At 44.2% G+C, this 19,528-nt stretch overlaps 1 protein-coding gene across 1 annotated transcript in view; it reads left to right on the plus strand.

Annotated features, from left to right (window-relative positions):
* LOC306758600 (proenkephalin-A-like) overlaps positions 1-19,528 on the plus strand; it is a gene marked incomplete at both ends in the record, with an annotated part of 74,819 nt that overhangs the window by 24,011 nt on the left and 31,280 nt on the right. Inside the window, 1 exon segment of the mRNA XM_079243928.1 lies at positions 5,882-6,027. Coding sequence (XP_079100054.1) covers positions 5,882-6,027 — 146 coding nt within the window.

The raw sequence follows: 19,528 nt of genomic DNA on the forward strand, positions 1-19,528 counted from the left end.
AAGTCTCCAGTGGAAGTCTCCTGTGGAAGAAGTCTCCTGTGGAAGTCTCCTGTGGAAGAAGTCTCCTGTGGAAGTCTCCTGTGGAAGAAGTCTCCTGTGGAAGTCTGCTGTGGATGTTTCCTGTGGAAGTCTCCTGTGGAAAAAGTCTCTTGTGGAAGTCTCATTGGGAAGATGTCTGCTGTGGAAGAAGTCTCCTGTGGAAGTCTGCTGTGGATGTTTCCTGTGGAAGAAGTCTCCTGTGGAAGTCTCCTGTGGAAGAAGTCTCCTGTGGAAGTCTCCTGTGAAAGAAGTCTCCTGTGGAAGTCTCCTGTGGAAGTCTCCTGTAGAAGAAGTCTCCTGTGGAAGTAGTCTCCTGTGGAAGTCTCCTGTGGAAGAAGTCTCCTGTGGAAGAGGTATTTTGTGGAAGTAGTCTCCTGTGGAAGTCTCCTGTGGAAGAAGTCTCCTGTGGAAGTCTCAGGTGGAAGATGTCTCCTGCTGAAGTCTCCTGTGGAAGAAGTCTCCTGTGGAATAAGTCTTCTGTGGAAGTCTCCTGTGGAAGTCTCCTATGGAAGTCTCCTGTGGACGAAGTGTCCTGTGGACGTCTCCTGTGGAAGAAGTCTCCTGTGGAAGAAGCCTCTTGTGGAAGACTCCTGTGGAAGAAGTCTCCTGTGGAAGAAGTCTCCTGTGGAAGTGTCCTGTGGAAGAAGTCTCCTGTGGAAGTCTCCTGTGGAAGAAGTCTCCTATGGAATTCTCCTGTGCAAGACGTCTCCTGTGGAATTCTGCTGTGGAAGAAGTCTCTTGTGGAAGTCTCCTGTGGAAGAAGTCTCCTGTGGAAGTCTGCTGTGGATGTTTCATGTGGAAGAAGTCTCTTGTGGAAGTCTGCTGTGGATGTTTCCTGTGGAAGAAGTCTCCTGTGGAAGTCTCCTGTGGAAGAAGTCTCTTGTGGAAGTCTCCTTTCGAAGAAGTCTCCTGTGGAAGTCTGCTGTGGATGTTGCCTGTGGAAGAAGTCTCCTGTGGAAGAAGTCTCTTGTGGAAGAAGTCTCAGGTGGAAGTCTCCTGTGGAAGTCTCCTGTGGAAGTCTCCTGTGGAAAAAGTCTCCTGTGGAAGTCTCCTGTGGCAGAAGTCTCCTGTGGAGGAAGTCTCTTGTGGAAGTCTCCTGTGGACGTCTCCTGTGGAAGAAGTCTCTTGTGGAAGTCTCCTGTGGAAGAAGTCTCCTGTGGAAGTATCCTTTACAAGACGTCTCCTTTGGAAGTCTCCTGTGGAAGAAGTCTCCTGTGGAAGTCTCCTGTGGAAGTCTCCTGTTGAAGAAGTCTCTTGTGGAAGTCTCCTGTGGAAGAAGTCTCCTGTGGAAGTCTCCTGTGGAAGAAGTCTCCTGTGGAAGAAGTCTCCTGTGGAAGAAGTCTCTTGTGGAAGAAGTCTCCTGTGGAAGTATCCTGTGGAAGTGTCCTTTGGAAGAAGTCTCCCGTGGAAGAAGTCTCCTGTGGAAGAAGTCTCATGTGGAAGAAGTCTCCTGTGGAAGAAGTCTCCTGTGGAAGTTTCCTGTGGAAGAAGTCTCCTGTGGAAGAAGTCTCCTGTGGAAGTCTAATTTGGAAAAAGTCTCCTGTGGAAATCACCTGTGGAAGAATTCTCCTGTGGAAGTCTCCTGTGGAAGAAGTCTCCTGTGGAAGTCTCCTGTGGAAGAAGTCTTATGTTGAAGAAGTCTCCTGTGGAAAAAGTCTCCTGTGGAAGTAGTCTCCTGTGGTAGTTTCCTGTGGAAGAAGTCTCCTGTGGAATTCTCCTATGGAAAAAGTATTTTGTGGAAGAAGTCTCCTGTGGAAGAAGTCTTATGTGGAAGAAGTCTTATGTGGAAGAAGTCTCCTGTGGAAGTCTCCTGTGGAAGAAGTCTCCTGTGGAAGTCTGCTGTGGCAGAAGTCTCCTGTGGAAGAAGTCTCTTGTGGAAGTCTCCTGTGGCAGAAGTCTCCTGTGGAAGAAGTCTCTTGTGGAAGTCTCCTGTGGACGTCTCCTGTGGAAGAAGTCTCTTGTGGAAGTCTCCTGTGGAAGAAGTCTCCTGTGGAAGTATCCTTTACAAGACGTCTTCTTTGGAAGTCTTATGTGGAAGAAGTCTCCTGTGGAAGTCTCCTGTGGAAGAAGTCTCCTGTGGAAGTCTGCTGTGGCAGAAGTCTCCTGTGGAAGTCTCCTGTGGAAGTCTCCTGTGGAAGAAGTCTCCTGTGGAAGTCTCCTGTGGCAGAAGTCTCCTGTGGAAGAAGTCTCTTGTGGAAGTCTCCTGTGGACGTCTCCTGTGGAAGAAGTCTCTTGTGGAAGTCTCCTGTGGAAGAAGTCTCCTGTGGAAGAAGTCTCCTGTGGAAGTCTCCTGTGGCAGAAGTCTCCTGTGGAAGAAGTCTCTTGTGGAAGTCTCCTGTGGACGTCTCCTGTGGAAGAAGTCTCTTGTGGAAGTCTCCTGTGGAAGAAGTCTCCTGTGGAAGTATCCTTTACAAGACGTCTCCTTTGGAAGTCTCCTGTGGAAGAAGTCTCCTGTGGAAGTCTCCTGTGGAAGAAGTCTCCTGTGGAAGTCTCCTGTGGAAGAAGTCTCTTGTGGAAGTCTCCTGTGGAAGAAGTCTCCTGTGGAAGTCTCCTGTGGAAGAAGTCTCCTGTGGAAGAATTCTCCTGTGGAAGTCTGCTGTGGATGTTTCATGTGGAAGAAGTCTCCTGTGGAAGTCTGCTGTGGATGTTTCCTGTGGAAGAAGTCTCCTGTGGAAGTCTCCTGTGGAAGAAGTCTCTTGTGGAAGTCTCCTGTCGAAGAAGTCTCCTGTGGAAGTCTGCTGTGGATGTTGCCTGTGGAAGAAGTCTCCTGTGGAAGAAGTCTCATGTGGAAGAAGTCTCCTGTGGAAGTTTCCTGTGGAAGAAGTCTCCTGTGGAAGAAGTCTCCTGTGGAAGTCTGCTGTGGATGTTGCCTGTGGAAGAAGTCTCCTGTGGAAGAAGTCTCCTGTGGAAGAAGTCTCCTGTGGAAGTTTCCTGTGGAAGAAGTCTCCTGTGGAAGAAGTCTCCTGTGGAAGTCTAATTTGGAAAAAGTCTCCTGTGGAAATCACCTGTGGAAGAATTCTCCTGTGGAAGTCTCCTGTGGAAGAAGTCTCCTGTGGAAGTCTCCTGTGGAAAAACTCTTATGTGGAAGAAGTCTCCTGTGGAAGTCTGCTGTGGAAGAAGTCTCCTGTGGAATTCTCCTATGGAAAAAGTATTTTGTGGAAGAAGTCTCCTGTGGAAGAAGTGTCCTGTGGAAAAAGTCTCCTGTGGAAGAAGTCTCTTGTGGAAGTCTCCTGTGGATGTTTCCTGTGGAAGAAGTCTCACGTGGAAGTCTGCTGTGGATGTTTCCTGTGGAAGAAGTCTCCTGTGGAAGTCTGCTGTGGATGTTGCCTGTGGAAGAAGTCTCCTGTGGAAGAAGTGTCCTGTGGAAGTCTCCTGTGGAAGACGTCTCATGTGGAAGAAGTCTCCTGTGGAAGAAGTCTCCTGTGGAAGTCTGCTGTGGATGTTGCCTGTGGAAGAAGTCTCCTGTGGAAGAAGTGTCCTGTGGAAGTCTCCTGTGGAAGACGTCTCATGTGGAAGAAGAGTCCTGTGGAAGACGTCTCATGTGGAAGAAGTCTCCTGTGGAAGTCTCCTGTGGAAGTCTCCTGTGGAAGAAGTCTCCTGTGGAATAAGTCTCCTATGGAAGAAGTCTCCTGTGGAAGAAGTCTCTTGTGGAAGTTTCCTGTGGAAGTCTCCTGTGGAAGAAGTCTCCTGTGGAAGTCTCCTGTGGAATAAGTCTCCTGTGGAAGAAGTCTTCTGTGGAAGTTTCCTGTGGAAGAAGTCTCCTGTGGAAGTCTCCTGTGGAAGTCTCCTGTGGAAGAAGTCTCCTGTGGAAGTCTCCTGTGGAAGAAGTCTCTTGTGGAAGTCTCCTATGGAAGAAGTCTCTTGTGGAAGTCTCCTGTGGAAGTCTCCTGTGGAAGAAGTCTCCTGTGGAAGTCTCCTGTGGAAGAAGTCTCCTGTGGAAGAAGTCTCCTGTGGAAGTCTCCTGTGGAAGTCTCCTGTGGAAGAAGTCTCCTGTGGAAGTCTCCTGTGGAAGAAGTCTCTTGTGGAAGTCTCAGGTGGAAGATGTCTCCTGTGGAAGAAGTCTCCTGTGGAAGTCTGCTGTGGATGTTTCCTGTGGAAGAAGTCTCCTGTGGAAGTCTCCATTGGAAGAAGTCTCTTGTGGAAGTCTGCTGTGGATGTTTCCTGTGGAAGAAGTCTCCTGTGGAAGTCTGCTGTGGATGTTGCCTGTGGAAGAAGTCTCCTGTGGAAGAAGTCTTATGTGGAAGAAGTCTCCTGTGGAAGTCTCCTGTGGAAGTCTGTTGTGGATGTTTCCTGTGGAAAAAGTCTCTTGTGGAAGTTTTCTGTGGAAGAAGTCTCTTGTGGAAGTCTCCTGTGGAAGAAGTCTCCTGTGGAAGAAGTCTCTTGTGGAAGTTTCCTGTGGAAGTCTCCTGTGGAAGAAGTCTCCTGTGGAAGAAGTCTCCTGTGGAAGTCTCCTGTGGAAGAAGTCTCCTGTGGAAGTCTGTTGTGGATGTTTCCTGTGGAAGTCTGCTGTGGATGTTTCCTGTGGAAGAAGTCTCTTGTGGAAGTCTCCTGTGGAAGAAGTCTCCTGTGGAAGTCTCCTGTGGAAGATGTCTCCTGTGGAAGTCTGTTGTGGATGTTTCCTGTGGAAGTCTGCTGTGGATGTTTCCTGTGGAAGAAGTCTCCTGTGGAAGTCTCCTGTGGAAGAAGTCTCCTGTGGAAGAATTCTCCTGTGGAAGTCTCCTGTGGAAGAAGTCTCCTGTGGAAGTCTCCTGTGGAAGAAGTCTCCTGTGGAAGTCTCCTGTGGAAGAATTCTCCTGTGGAAGTCTCCTGTGGAAGAAGTCTCCTGTGGAAGTCTCCTGTGGAAGAAGTCTCCTGTGGAAGTCTCCTGTGGAAGAAGTCTCCTGTGGAAGAATTCTCCTGTGGAAGTCTCCTGTGGAAGAAGTCTCCTGTGGAAGAAGTCTCCTGTGGAAGCTGAGGTGACGAGGTGAGAACGGCTTGCAGGGGCATGCTACGTCATCCTCCTCCTCCCCATCTTATTGTGACGTCAGCCAGAGAGAGAAGGTAAAAAAGAGTTGCGCAGCTCCACGTCCTGCAGCCGCCAGACTGCGCTCCGTCTGCTGGACTGAAGGTCCGCCGCAATTCCTGCTGACCAGCTTCCATCTCCGCAGCTTCATCAACGTACAGAACGAGCACGCGCTCGCGCCCCGAATCAGCTGGAAGCGTGGGACCAGAACTGGACTAAGAACCCTGAGAAGGTGTATTTCTGCTTCACAGAGGTCAGATAACAAATAAATAACTGTAAAGCCCCTTTCTAACGTCATCTATTAATTATTGTTATTATTGTAATATTATTGTAATTATTATTATTATTAATATTATTATTATTATTATCAACCCTTTTTAGCTCCGTTCTACTCATCATATCACAGTTCCAGGATAGTCACTTTGAGGGAATTGAACCTCTACCAGAATCTTGGTTCATTCATTTTATTTTCCTCTTTTATAAACTTAATATTTTTATGACCACTGGTCAGTCAAACATGTATTTTCCTTTATGCATGAAATTGTTATTTATTTGCTTATTAAACATTCTATTTCATGGAACTGTGTTGTATTTATCCTCTTGGAGTTTGAATTGCCTCTTGCCGGGTTGTCTGGTAGATCAGGACCACTCCTTATCTGCTTAATAGTAATCATTATTATTATAATGATTATTATTAATAAATTATCATTATTATTATTATTATTATTATACTGATTATTATTAATAAATTATCATTATTATTATTATTATTATTATAATGATTATTATTTATAAATTATAAATGAACGTTATAATGATGATGACGGTGTCTTTCCCCAGTCATGGCTTCCCAAGCACAGAGGAGCAGTTTATGGATGTTGGCTCTCTGCGCGTGCGTGTGTCTCGCGCTGGGAGCAGCGTGCGGGAAGGAGTGCGCGCTCTGTCTGTACCGCGCGCACGGACAGCAGTCCGTTCTGTCTGCTCTGGTAGGTCCTTTTTCTTTCTTTCTTCTTTTTAACTGCAAATATTCATAGCAGTAAATCTAGTTTTCATGGTTTTTATCATAAACTGGTTTAAAACGAGTCTAAACCACTTCGACCAAACGGTCATCTTGTCCTGATCTTCTGGTTGGTTTTTTCTGCTTCTTCTTCTGTTGAATTTTCACTTTTAAAAACAGTTTTCCATTTCTTCTTCAAGTTTTTTTCATTTTACTTTTGTGTTGCGAAGTTTTCACGTCGAACATGAAAAAAAAAATCGTCTTTCTTTCCTGTAAAGTTTTCAATGTTCTGACATTGAACGCATCGTCCAACAACATAAAGGTGAAACTGGTCTGAGTTCAGCCAGCGGACAGGAACGCTTCTCCTCGCCTCTGAGCTGTTTGGTCAGATCAGAAATACTCATCATGATGTTCTTCCATCAGAAATCATTCCATCCATCTTCAGGAAATGTGTTCTAGTTTCAGTTTTACAAGGTTTAGTCTTTAGAACCATCTGAGCTGAAGGAATTTTTAGTTTTTTGTTTTTTTTCTGGAGACAAAACAGCAAAAACGGAAAGAAAGAAAAAAGTCAAACATGAGAATGAAAAGAATTATAAAAGATCTGATCAGACTATTTTTCACATACAGTTTATCTAAAACTCACATATTTGTGTTTTTCACAGTAAAACACATAAGTATGAGTTGGGATTTAAATGACGCCCAATGATTTTTACATATGAAATATGAGATGACTGAATATTTTTTTCTGGATTGTTGCCAGCAGAGGGTGCTGCTACCCTTTCCTCGACATGTCCTCGCTTCAGTTTTCCTGTCCATTAATTCTGTTTAAACGCTCCAATCAGATGTTCGATGGCTGTGGAGGTGACACGCAGTCAGACGTCCAGATCCGGGATCAGGTTGATCTGAGCAGGCGGGGGGTGGGCGCAGCTTGTGAAATAATGTTTAGCATCAGCTGGGCCATGAAGTCTGATGGAGTTGTTCTCTTTTCTCCCAGAATGATGAGTCCGGATAACTTTCTCGTCTACATACGGTTACGGTTCCTGGTCTTTAGTCCGAGAAGCTAATTGTTCACATCCTACTGTCTCTAGTTTTCTTTCTTCTGGTCTAAAACATAAACCTCGACCACTGCTGAGGATTTCCTACTCAATGAAACACTCAAACACAGAAATAAATATATTTTCTCACCTGTGGAAAGAACAGGACTGAAAAAGCACCATCCAGTCACCATTTCAAAATAATAGGATGGTGATATGTCCATCACACCCAACTTCCATTTGTCCCTCCCCCCTCAGCCTCTGAAGAACCAGGCTTTGTGTGGATCTTGTACTTTTTCTGCTTCCTACATTATAAAGTTAACCAGTTCATTTAGATCAATGGGACCATCAGGGGCCTCATTTCTAAAGCTGCATCACAATGATGACTCCAAGCGGCGTCTGTACGGAAAACAGCAAATGCTGCGCAAAACAAACCTTCCAGGTTTCTACAGCAGCACGTCCCACGCCTGTTTCCTTCATAAATCTGGATCAACGGTAAATTTAACACGGTGAGGGAACATCTGGCCACGCCCACATGTTGGCCATAAAAGGTCAGGCCGACGCCCTGATAAATATTTAACCATCTCATTTCCACGGATCTGCAGGAAAAAAGAGGAAATTTCTGGAAAACGAGGAACCTGCTTTTACTGCACCTAAACCTGCTTTTACCACTGTAAAACCTGCTTTTACTGCTCTAAAACCTGCTTTTACCGCTGTAAAACCTGCTTTTACCGCTGTAAAACCTGCTTTTACTGCTCTAAAACCTGCTTTTACCGCTGTAAAACCTGCTTTTATTGCTCTAAAACCTGCTTTTACCGTTGTAAAACCTGCTTTTACCGCTGTAAAACCTGCTTTTACCGCTGTAAAACCTGCTTTTATTGCTCTAAAACCTGCTTTTACCGTTGTAAAACCTGCTTTTACTGCTCTAAAACCTGCTTTTACCGCTGTAAAACCTGCTTTTATTGCTGTAAAACCTGCTTTTACCGCTGTAAAACCTGCTTTTACCGCTGTAAAACTGGCTTTTACCGCTGTAAAACCTGCTTTTACCGTTGTAAAACCTGCTTTTACCGCTGTAAAACCTGCTTTTACCGTTGTAAAACCTGCTTTTACCGCTGTAAAACCTGCTTTTACCGCTGTAAAACCTGCTTTTATTGCTCTAAAACCTGCTTTTACCGCTGTAAAACCTGCTTTTATTGCTCTAAAACCTGCTTTTACCGCTGTAATACCTGCTTTTATTGCTCTAAAACCTGGTTTTACCGCTGTAAAACCTGCTTTTACTGCTCTAAAACCTGCTTTTACCACTATAAAACCTGCTTTTACCGCTGTTAAAATCTGCTTTTACCGCTGTAAAACCTGCTTTTACCGCTGTAAAACCTGCTTTTACTGCTCTAAAACGTGCTTTTACCGCTGTAAAACCTGCTTTTATTGCTCTAAAACCTGCTTTTACCGCTGTGAAACCTGCTTTTACCGCTGTAAAACTTGCTTTTACCGCTGTAAAACCTGCTTTTATTGCTCTAAAACCTGCTTTTACCGCTGTAAAACCTGCTTTTATTGCTCTAAAACCTGCTTTTACCGCTGTAAAACCTGCTTTTACCGCTGTAAAACCTGCTTTTACCGCTGTAAAACCTGCTTTTACTGCTCTAAAACGTGCTTTTACTGCTGTAAAACCGGCTTTTACCGCTGTCAAACCTGCTTTTACCGCTGTAAAACCTGCTTTTACCGCTGTAAAACCTGTTTTTACCGCTGTAAAACCTGCTTTTACCGCTGTAAAACCTGCTTTTATTGCTCTAAAACCTGCTTTGACCGCGGTCAAACCTGCTTTTACTGCTCTAAAACCGGCTTTTACCGCTGTAAAACCTGCTTTTACCGCTGTCAAACCTGCTTTTTCCGCTGTAAAACCTGCTTTTATTGCTCTAAAACCGGCTTTGACCGCTGTAAAACCTGCTTTTACCGCTGTCAAACCTGCTTTTACCGCTGTCAAACCTGCTTTTACTGCTCTAAAACCTGCTTTTACCGCTGTAAAACCTGCTTTTACCGCTGTAAAACCTGCTTTTACCGCTGTCAAACCTGCTTTTACCGCTGTAAAACCTGCTTTTACCGCTGTAAAACCTGCTTTTACTGCTCTAAAACGTGCTTTTACTGCTGTAAAACCGGCTTTTACCGCTGTCAAACCTGCTTTTACCGCTGTCAAACCTACTTTCACTGCTCTAAAACCTGCTTTTACCGCTGTCAAACTTGCGTTTACCGCTGTCAAACCTACTTTCACTGCTCTAAAACCTGCTTTTACCGCTGTCAAACTTGCTTTTACCGCTGTCAAACTTGCGTTTACCGCTGTCAAACCTACTTTCACTGCTCTAAAACCTGCTTTTACCGCTGTCAAACCTGCTTTTACCGCTGTCAAACCGGCTTTTACCGCTGTCAAACCTGCTTTTACCGCTGTCAAACCTGCTTTTACCGCTGTCAAACCTGCTTTTACCGCTGTAAAACCTGCTTTTACCGCTGTAAAACCTGCTTTTACCGCTGTAAAACCTGCTTTTATTGCTCCAAAACCTGCTTTTACCGCTGTAAAACCTGCTTTTATTGCTCTAAAACCTGCTTTTACCGCTGTAATACCTGCTTTTACCGCTGTAAAACCTGCTTTATTGCTCTAAAACCTGCTTTTACCGCTGTAAAACCTGCTTTTACTTCTCTAAAAGCTGCTTTGACCACTGTAAAACCTGCTTTGACCGCTGTAAAACCTGCTTTTACCGCGGTAAAACCGGCTTTTACCGCGGTAAAACCTGCTTTGACCGCTGTAAAACCTGCTTTTACCGCTGTCAAACCGGCTTTTACTGCTGTAAAACCTGCTTTTACTTCTCTAAAAGCTGCTTTGACCGCTGTAAAACCTGCTTTGACCGCTGTAAAACCTGCTTTTACCGCTGTAAAACCTGCTTTTACCGCTGTAAAACCTGCTTTTATTGCTCTAAAACCTGCTTTTACCGCTGTAATACCTGCTTTTACCGCTGTAAAACCTGCTTTATTGCTCTAAAACCTGCTTTTACCGCTGTAAAACCTGCTTTTATTGCTCTAAAACCTGCTTTGACCGCTGTCAAACCTGCTTTTACTGCTGTAAAACCGGCTTTTACCGCTGTAAAACCTGCTTTTACCGCTGTCAAACCTGCTTTTACCGCTGTCAAACCTGCTTTTACCGCTGTCAAACCTGCGTTTACCGCTGTCAAACCTACTTTCACTGCTCTAAAACCTGCTTTTACCGCTGTCAAACCTGCTTTTACCGCTGTAAAACCTGCTTTTACTTCTCTAAAACCTGCTTTGACCGCTGTAAAACCTGCTTTTACCGCTGTCAAACCTGCTTTTACCGCTGTAAAACCTGCTTTTACTTCTCTAAAACCTGCTTTGACCGCTGTAAAACCTGCTTTGACCGCTGTAAAACCTGCTTTTACCGCGGTAAAACCTGCTTTTATTGCTCTAAAACCTGCTTTTACCGCTGTAAAACCTGCTTTTACCGCTGTCAAACCGGCTTTTACCGCTATAATACCGGCTTTTATTGCTCTAAAACCTGCTTTTACCGCTGTAAAACCGGCTTTTACCGCTGTAAAACCTGCTTTTACTTCTCTAAAAGCTGCTTTTACCGCTGTAAAACCTGCTTTTACCGCGGTAAAACCTGCTTTTACTTCTCTAAAAGCTGCTTTAACCGCTGTAAAACCTGCTTTTACCGCTGTAAAACCTGCTTTTATTGCTCTAAAACCTGCTTTTACCGCTGTAAAACCTGCTTTTACCGCTGTAAAACCTGCTTTGACCGTCTTAAAACCTGCTTTTACCGCTGTCAAACCTGCTTTTACCGCTGTCAAACCTGTTTTTACCGCTGTCAAACCTGTTTTTACCGCTGTAAAACCTGCTTTTACTTCTCTAAAAGCTGCTTTGACTGCTGTAAAACCTGCTTTTACCGCGGTAAAATCTGCTTTTATTGCTCTAAAACCTGCTTTTACCGCTGTAAAACCTGCTTTTACCGCTGTAAAACCGGCTTTTATTGCTCTAAAACCTGCTTTTACCGCTGTAAAACCTGCTTTTACCGCTGTAAAACCGGCTTTTACCGCTGTAAAACCTGCTTTTACTTCTCTAAAAGCTGCTTTGACCGCTGTAAAACCTGCTTTTACTTCTCTAAAAGCTGCTTTGACTGCTGTAAAACCTGCTTTGACCGCTGTAAAACCTGCTTTTACCGCGGTAAAACCTGCTTTTATTGCTCTAAAACCTGCTTTTACCGCTGTAAAACCTGCTTTGACCGCTGTAAAACCTGCTTTTACTGCTCTAAAACCTGCTTTTACCGCTGTAAAACCTGCTTTTACTGCTCTAAAACCTGCTTTTACGGTAAAACCTGCTTTTACTGCTGTAAAACCTGCGTTTACCGCTGTCAAACCTGCTTTTACTGCTCTAAAACCTGCTTTTACCGCTGTAAAACCTGCTTTTACGGTAAAACCTGCTTTTACTGCTGTAAAACCTGCTTTTACCGCTGTAAAACCTGCTTTTACTGCTCTAAAACCTGCTTTTACCGCTGTAAAACCTGCTTTTACTGCTCTAAAACCTGCTTTTACTGCTGTAAAACCTGCTTTTACTGCTCTAAAACCGGCTTTTACTGCTGTAAAACCTACTTTTACTGCTCTAAAACCTGCTTTTACTGCTCTAAAACCTGCTTTTACTGCACCTAAACCAGCTTTTACCGCTGTAAAACCTGCTTTTACCGCTGTCAAACCTGCTTTTACTGCTGTCAAACCTGCTTTTACCGCTGTAAAACCTGCTTTTACCGCTGTAAAACCTGCTTTTACTTCTCTAAAAGCTGCTTTGACCGCTGTAAAACCTGCTTTTACCGCTGTAAAACCTGCTTTTACTGCTGTCAAACCTGCTTTTACCGCTGTAAAACCTGCTTTTACTTCTCTAAAAGCTGCTTTGACCGCTGTAAAACCTGCTTTTACCGCTGTAAAACCTGCTTTTACTGCTGTCAAACCTGCTTTTACCGCTGTCAAACCTGCTTTTATTGCTCTAAAACCTGCTTTGACCGCTGTAAAACCTGCTTTTACCGCTGTAAAACCTGCTTTTATTGCTCTAAAACCTGCTTTTACCGCTGTAAAACCTGCTTTTACCGCTGTAAAACCTGCTTTTATTGCTCTAAAACCGGCTTTTACCGCTGTAAAACCTGCTTTTACCGCTGTAAAACCGGCTTTTATTGCTCTAAAACCTGCTTTTACCATTGTAAAACCTGCTTTTACCGCTGTAAAACCTGCTTTTATTGCTCTAAAACCTGCTTTTACCGCTGTAATACCTGCTTTTTGTGCTGTAATACCTGCTTTTACCGCTGTAAAACCTGCTTTTACCGCTGTAAAACCTGCTTTGACCGCTGTCAAACCGGCTTTTACCGCTGTAAAACCGGCTTTTACCGCTGTAAAACCTGCTTTTACCGCTGTCAAACCTGCTTTTACCGCTGTCAAACCTGCTTTTACCGCTGTCAAACCTGCGTTTACCGCTGTCAAACCTACTTTCACTGCTCTAAAACCTGCTTTTACCGCTGTCAAACCAGCTTTTACCGCTGTAAAACCGGCTTTTACCGCTGTCAAACCTGCTTTTACCGCTGTAAAACCTGCTTTTACCGCTGTCAAACCTGCTTTTACCGCTGTCAAACCTGCTTTTACCGCTGTCAAACCTGCTTTTACCGCTGTCAAACCTGCTTTTACTTCTCTAAAAGCTGCTTTGACCGCTGTAAAACCTTCTTTGACCGCTGTAAAACCTGCTTTTACCGCGGTAAAACCGGCTTTTACCACGGTAAAACCTGCTTTGACCGTTGTCAAACCTGCTTTGACCGCTGTCAAACCTGCTTTTACCGCTGTCAAACCTGCTTTTATTGCTCTAAAACCTGCTTTTACCGCTGTAAAACCTGCTTTTACCGCTGTCAAACCTGCGTTTACCGCTGTCAAACCTACTTTCACTGCTCTAAAACCTGCTTTTACCGCTGTCAAACCTGCGTTTACCGCTGTCAAACCTACTTTCACTGCTCTAAAACCTGCTTTTACCGCTGTCAAACCGGCTTTTACCGCTGTAAAACCTTCTTTTACCGCTGTCAAACCTACTTTCACTGCTCTAAAACCTGCTTTTACCGCTGTCAAACCGGCTTTTACCGCTGTAAAACCTGCTTTTACTTCTCTAAAAGCTGCTTTGACCGCTGTAAAACCTGCTTTGACCGCTGTAAAACCTGCTTTTACCGCTGTAAAACCTGCTTTTACTGCTCTAAAACCTGCTTTGACCGTTGTAAAACCTGCTTTTACTGCTCTAAAACCTGCTTTTACCGCTGTCAAACCTGCTTTTACCGCTGTCAAACCTGCTTTTACCGCTGTAAAACCTGCTTTTACCGCTGTAAAACCTGCTTTTACTGCTCTAAAACCTGCTTTTACCGCTGTCAAACCTGCGTTTACCGCTGTCAAACCTACTTTCACTGCTCTAAAACCTGCTTTTACCGCTGTCAAACCTGCGTTTACCGCTGTCAAACCTACTTTCACTGCTCTAAAACCTGCTTTTACCGCTGTCAAACCGGCTTTTACCGCTGTAAAACCTGCTTTTACCGCTGTCAAACCTACTTTCACTGCTCTAAAACCTGCTTTTACCGCTGTCAAACCGGCTTTTACCGCTGTAAAACCTGCTTTTACTGCTCTAAAACCTGCTTTGACCGTTGTAAAACCTGCTTTTACTGCTCTAAAACCTGCTTTTACCGCTGTCAAACCTGCTTTTACCGCTGTCAAACCTGCTTTTACCGCTGTAAAACCTGCTTTTACCGCTGTCAAACCTGCTTTTACCGCTGTAAAACCTGCTTTTACTGCTCTAAAACCTGCTTTTACCGCTGTCAAACCTGCTTTTACCGCTGTCAAACCTGCTTTTACCGCTGTAAAACATGCTTTTATTGCTCTAAAACCTGCTTTTACCGCTGTAAAACCTGTTTTTACCGCTGTAAAACCTGCTTTTACTTCTCTAAAAGCTGCTTTGACCGCTGTAAAACCTGCTTTGACCGCTGTAAAACCTGCTTTTACCGCGGTCGGTAAAACCTGCTTTGACCGCTGTAAAACCTGCGTTTACCGCTGTAAAACCTGCTTTTACTGCTCTAAAACCTGCTTTGACCGTTGTAAAACCTGCTTTTACCGCTGTAAAACCTGCTTTTACCGCTGTAAAACCTGCTTTTACCGCTCTAAAACTTGCTTTGACCGCTGTAAAACCTGCTTTTACCGCTGTCAAACCTGCTTTTACTGCTCTAAAACCTGCTTTGACCGTTGTAAAACCTGCTTTTACCGCTGTAAAACCTGCTTTTACCGTTGTAAAACCTGCTTTTACCGCTTTAAAACCTGCTTTACCGTTGTAAAACCTGCGTTTACCGCTGTCAAACCTGCTTTTACTGCTCTAAAACCTGCTTTTACCGCTGTAAAACCTGCTTTTACGGTAAAACCTGCTTTTACTGCTGTAAAACCTGCTTTTACCGCTGTAAAACCTGCTTTTACCGCTCTAAAACCGGCTTTTACTGCTGTAAAACCTGCTTTTACTGCTCTAAAAGCTGCTTTGACCGCTCTAAAACCTGCTTTTACTGCACCTAAACCAGCTTTTACCGCTGTAAAACCTGCTTTTACCGCTGTCAAACCTGCTTTTACCGCTGTAAAACCTACTTTTACTGCTCTAAAACCTGCTTTTACCGCTGTCAAACCGGCTTTTACCGCTGTGAAACCTGCTTTTACCGCTGTAAAACCTGCTTTTATTGCTCTAAAACCTGCTTTGACCGCGGTCAAACCTGCTTTGACCGCTGTCAAATCTGCTTTTACTGCTCTAAAACCGGCTTTTACCGCTGTAAAACCTGCTTTTACCGCTGTCAAACCTGCTTTTTCCGCTGTAAAACCTGCTTTTATTGCTCTAAAACCGGCTTTTACCGCTGTCAAACCTGCTTTGACCGCTGTCAAACCTGCTTTGACCGCTGTAAAACCTGCTTTGACCGCTGTAAAACCTGCTTTGACCGCTGTAAAACCTGCTTTTACCGCTGTAAAACCTGCTTTGACCGCTGTCAAACCTGCTTTGACCGCTGTCAAATCTGCTTTTACTGCTCTAAAACCGGCTTTTACCGCTGTAAAACCTGCTTTGACCGCTGTCAAACCTGCTTTGACCGCTGTCAAACCTGCTTTTACTGCTCTAAAACCTGCTTTGACCGCTGTAAAACCTGCTTTTACTGCTCTAAAACCTGCTTTTACCGCTGTAAAACCTGCTTTTACCGCTGTCAAACCTGCTTTTACCGCTGTCAAACCTGCTTTTACTGCTCTAAAACCTGCTTTTACTGCACCTAAACCAGCTTTTACCGCTGTAAAACCTGCTTTTACCGCTGTCAAACCTGCGTTTACCGCTGTCAAACCTACTTTCACTGCTCTAAAACCTGCTTTTACCGCTGTCAAACCTGCGTTTACCGCTGTCAAACCTACTTTCACTGCTCTAAAACCTGCTTTTACCGCTGTCAAACCGGCTTTTACCGCTGTAAAACCTTCTTTTACCGCTGTCAAACCTACTTTCACTGCTCTAAAACCTGCTTTTACCGCTGTCAAACCGGCTTTTACCGCTGTAAAACCTGCTTTTACTTCTCTAAAAGCTGCTTTGACCGCTGTAAAACCTGCTTTTACCGCTTTAAAACCTGCTTTTACCGCTGTAAAACCTGCTTTTACTGCTCTAAAACCTGCTTCGACCGTTGTAAAACCTGCTTTTACTGCTCTAAAACCTGCTTTTACCGCTGTCAAACCTGCTTTTACCGCTGTAAAACCTGCTTTTACCGCTGTAAAACCTGCTTTTACTGCTCTAAAACCTGCTTTTACCGCTGTCAAACCTGCGTTTACCGCTGTCAAACCTACTTTCACTGCTCTAAAACCTGCTTTTACCGCTGTCAAACCTGCGTTTACCGCTGTCAAACCTACTTTCACTGCTCTAAAACCTGCTTTTACCGCTGTCAAACCGGCTTTTACCGCTGTAAAACCTGCTTTTACCGCTGTCAAACCTACTTTCACTGCTCTAAAACCTGCTTTTACCGCTGTCAAACCGGCTTTTACCGCTGTAAAACCTGCTTTTACTGCTCTAAAACCTGCTTTGACCGCTGTCAAACCTGCTTTTACCGCTGTAAAACCTGCTTTTACTGCTCTAAAACCTGCTTTTACCGCTGTCAAACCTGCTTTTACCGCTGTCAAACCTGCTTTTACCGCTGTAAAACATGCTTTTATTGCTCTAAAACCTGCTTTTACCGCTGTAAAACCTGTTTTTACCGCTGTAAAACCTGCTTTTACTTCTCTAAAAGCTGCTTTGACCGCTGTAAAACCTGCTTTGACCGCTGTAAAACCTGCTTTTACCGCGGTCGGTAAAACCTGCTTTGACCGCTGTAAAACCTGCGTTTACCGCTGTAAAACCTGCTTTTACTGCTCTAAAACCTGCTTTGACCGTTGTAAAACCTGCTTTTACCGCTGTAAAACCTGCTTTTACCGCTCTAAAACCTGCTTTTACCGCTCTAAAACCTGCTTTGACCGCTGTAAAACCTGCTTTTACCGCTGTCAAACCTGCTTTTACTGCTCTAAAACCTGCTTTGACCGTTGTAAAACCTGCTTTTACCGCTGTAAAACCTGCTTTTACCGTTGTAAAACCTGCTTTTACCGCTTTAAAACCTGCTTTACCGTTGTAAAACCTGCGTTTACCGCTGTCAAACCTGCTTTTACTGCTCTAAAACCTGCTTTTACCGCTGTAAAACCTGCTTTTACGGTAAAACCTGCTTTTACTGCTGTAAAACCTGCTTTTACCGCTCTAAAACCGGCTTTTACTGCTGTAAAACCTGCTTTTACTGCTCTAAAACCGGCTTTTACTGCTCTAAAACCTGCTTTTACTGCACCTAAACCAGCTTTTACCGCTGTAAAACCTGCTTTTACCGCTGTAAAACCTGCTTTTACCGCTGTCAAACCTGCTTTTACCGCTGTAAAACCTACTTTTACTGCTCTAAAACCTGCTTTTACTGCACCTAAACCAGCTTTTACCGCTGTAAAACCTGCTTTTACCGCTGTCAAACCTGCGTTTACCGCTGTCAAACCTACTTTCACTGCTCTAAAACCTGCTTTTACCGCTGTCAAACCTGCGTTTACCGCTGTCAAACCTACTTTCACTGCTCTAAAACCTGCTTTTACCGCTGTCAAACCGGCTTTTACCGCTGTAAAACCTTCTTTTACCGCTGTCAAACCTACTTTCACTGCTCTAAAACCTGCTTTTACCGCTGTCAAACCGGCTTTTACCGCTGTAAAACCTGCTTTTACTTCTCTAAAAGCTGCTTTGACCGCTGTAAAACCTGCTTTTACCGCTTTAAAACCTGCTTTTACCGCTGTAAAACCTGCTTTTACTGCTCTAAAACCTGCTTTTACCGCTGTCAAACCTGCGTTTACCGCTGTCAAACCTACTTTCACTGCTCTAAAACCTGCTTTTACCGCTGTCAAACCTGCGTTTACCGCTGTCAAACCTACTTTCACTGCTCTAAAACCTGCTTTTACCGCTGTCAAACCGGCTTTTACCGCTGTAAAACCTGCTTTTACCGCTGTCAAACCTACTTTCACTGCTCTAAAACCTGCTTTTACCGCTGTCAAACCGGCTTTTACCGCTGTAAAACCTGCTTTTACTGCTCTAAAACCTGCTTTGACCGCTGTCAAACCTGCTTTTACCGCTGTAAAACCTGCTTTTACTGCTCTAAAACCTGCTTTTACCGCTGTCAAACCTGCTTTTACCGCTGTCAAACCTGCTTTTACCGCTGTAAAACATGCTTTTATTGCTCTAAAACCTGCTTTTACCGCTGTAAAACCTGTTTTTACCGCTGTAAAACCTGCTTTTACTTCTCTAAAAGCTGCTTTGACCGCTGTAAAACCTGCTTTGACCGCTGTAAAACCTGCTTTTACCGCGGTCGGTAAAACCTGCTTTGACCGCTGTAAAACCTGCGTTTACCGCTGTAAAACCTGCTTTTACTGCTCTAAAACCTGCTTTGACCGTTGTAAAACCTGCTTTTACCGCTGTAAAACCTGCTTTTACCGCTCTAAAACCTGCTTTTACCGCTCTAAAACCTGCTTTGACCGCTGTAAAACCTGCTTTTACCGCTGTCAAACCTGCTTTTACTGCTCTAAAACCTGCTTTGACCGTTGTAAAACCTGCTTTTACCGCTGTAAAACCTGCTTTTACCGTTGTAAAACCTGCTTTTACCGCTTTAAAACCTGCTTTACCGTTGTAAAACCTGCGTTTACCGCTGTCAAACCTGCTTTTACTGCTCTAAAACCTGCTTTTACCGCTGTAAAACCTGCTTTTACGGTAAAACCTGCTTTTACTGCTGTAAAACCTGCTTTTACCGCTGTAAAACCTGCTTTTACCGCTGTAAAACCTGCTTTTACCGCTCTAAAACCGGCTTTTACTGCTGTAAAACCTGCTTTTACTGCTCTAAAACCGGCTTTTACTGCTCTAAAACCTGCTTTTACTGCACCTAAACCAGCTTTTACCGCTGTAAAACCTGCTTTTACCGCTGTCAAACCTGCTTTTACCGCTGTAAAACCTACTTTTACTGCTCTAAAACCTGCTTTTACCGCTGTCAAACCGGCTTTTACCGCTGTAAAACCTGCTTTTACCGCTGTCAAACCTGCTTTTTCCGCTGTAAAACCTACTTTGACCGCGGTCAAACCTGCTTTTTCCGCTGTAAAACCTGCTTTTATTGCTCTAAAACCGGCTTTTACTGCTGTAAAACCTGCTTTTATTGCTCTAAAACCTGCTTTGACCGCGGTCAAACCTGCTTTGACCGCTGTCAAATCTGCTTTTACTGCTCTAAAACCGGCTTTTACCGCTGTAAAACCTGCTTTTACCGCTGTCAAACCTGCTTTTTCCGCTGTAAAACCTGCTTTTATTGCTCTAAAACCTGCTTTGACCGCTGTAAAACCTGCTTTTACCGCTGTCAAACCGGCTTTTACCGCTGTCAAACCTGCTTTTTCCGCTGTAAAACCTGCTTTTATTGCTCTAAAACCGGCTTTTACTGCTGTAAAACCTGCTTTGACCGCTGTCAAACCTGCTTTGACCGCTGTCAAACCTGCTTTGACCGCTGTAAAACCTGCTTTGACCGCTGTAAAACCTGCTTTTACTGCTCTAAAACCTGCTTTGACCGCTGTAAAACCTGCTTTTACTGCTCTAAAACCTGCTTTTACCGCTGTAAAACCTGCTTTTACCGCTGTCAAACCTGCTTTTACTGCTCTAAAACCTGCTTTTACTGCACCTAAACCAGCTTTTACCGCTGTAAAACCTGCTTTTACCGCTGTAAAACCTGCTTTTACCGCTGTCAAACCTGCTTTTACCGCTGTCAAACCTGCTTTTACTGCTCTAAAACCTGCTTTTACTGCACCTAAACCA

This window comes from Telmatherina bonti, assembly GCF_933228915.1.
Source record: "Telmatherina bonti genome assembly, chromosome: 7".
Taxonomy (NCBI): domain Eukaryota; kingdom Metazoa; phylum Chordata; class Actinopteri; order Atheriniformes; family Telmatherinidae; genus Telmatherina; species Telmatherina bonti.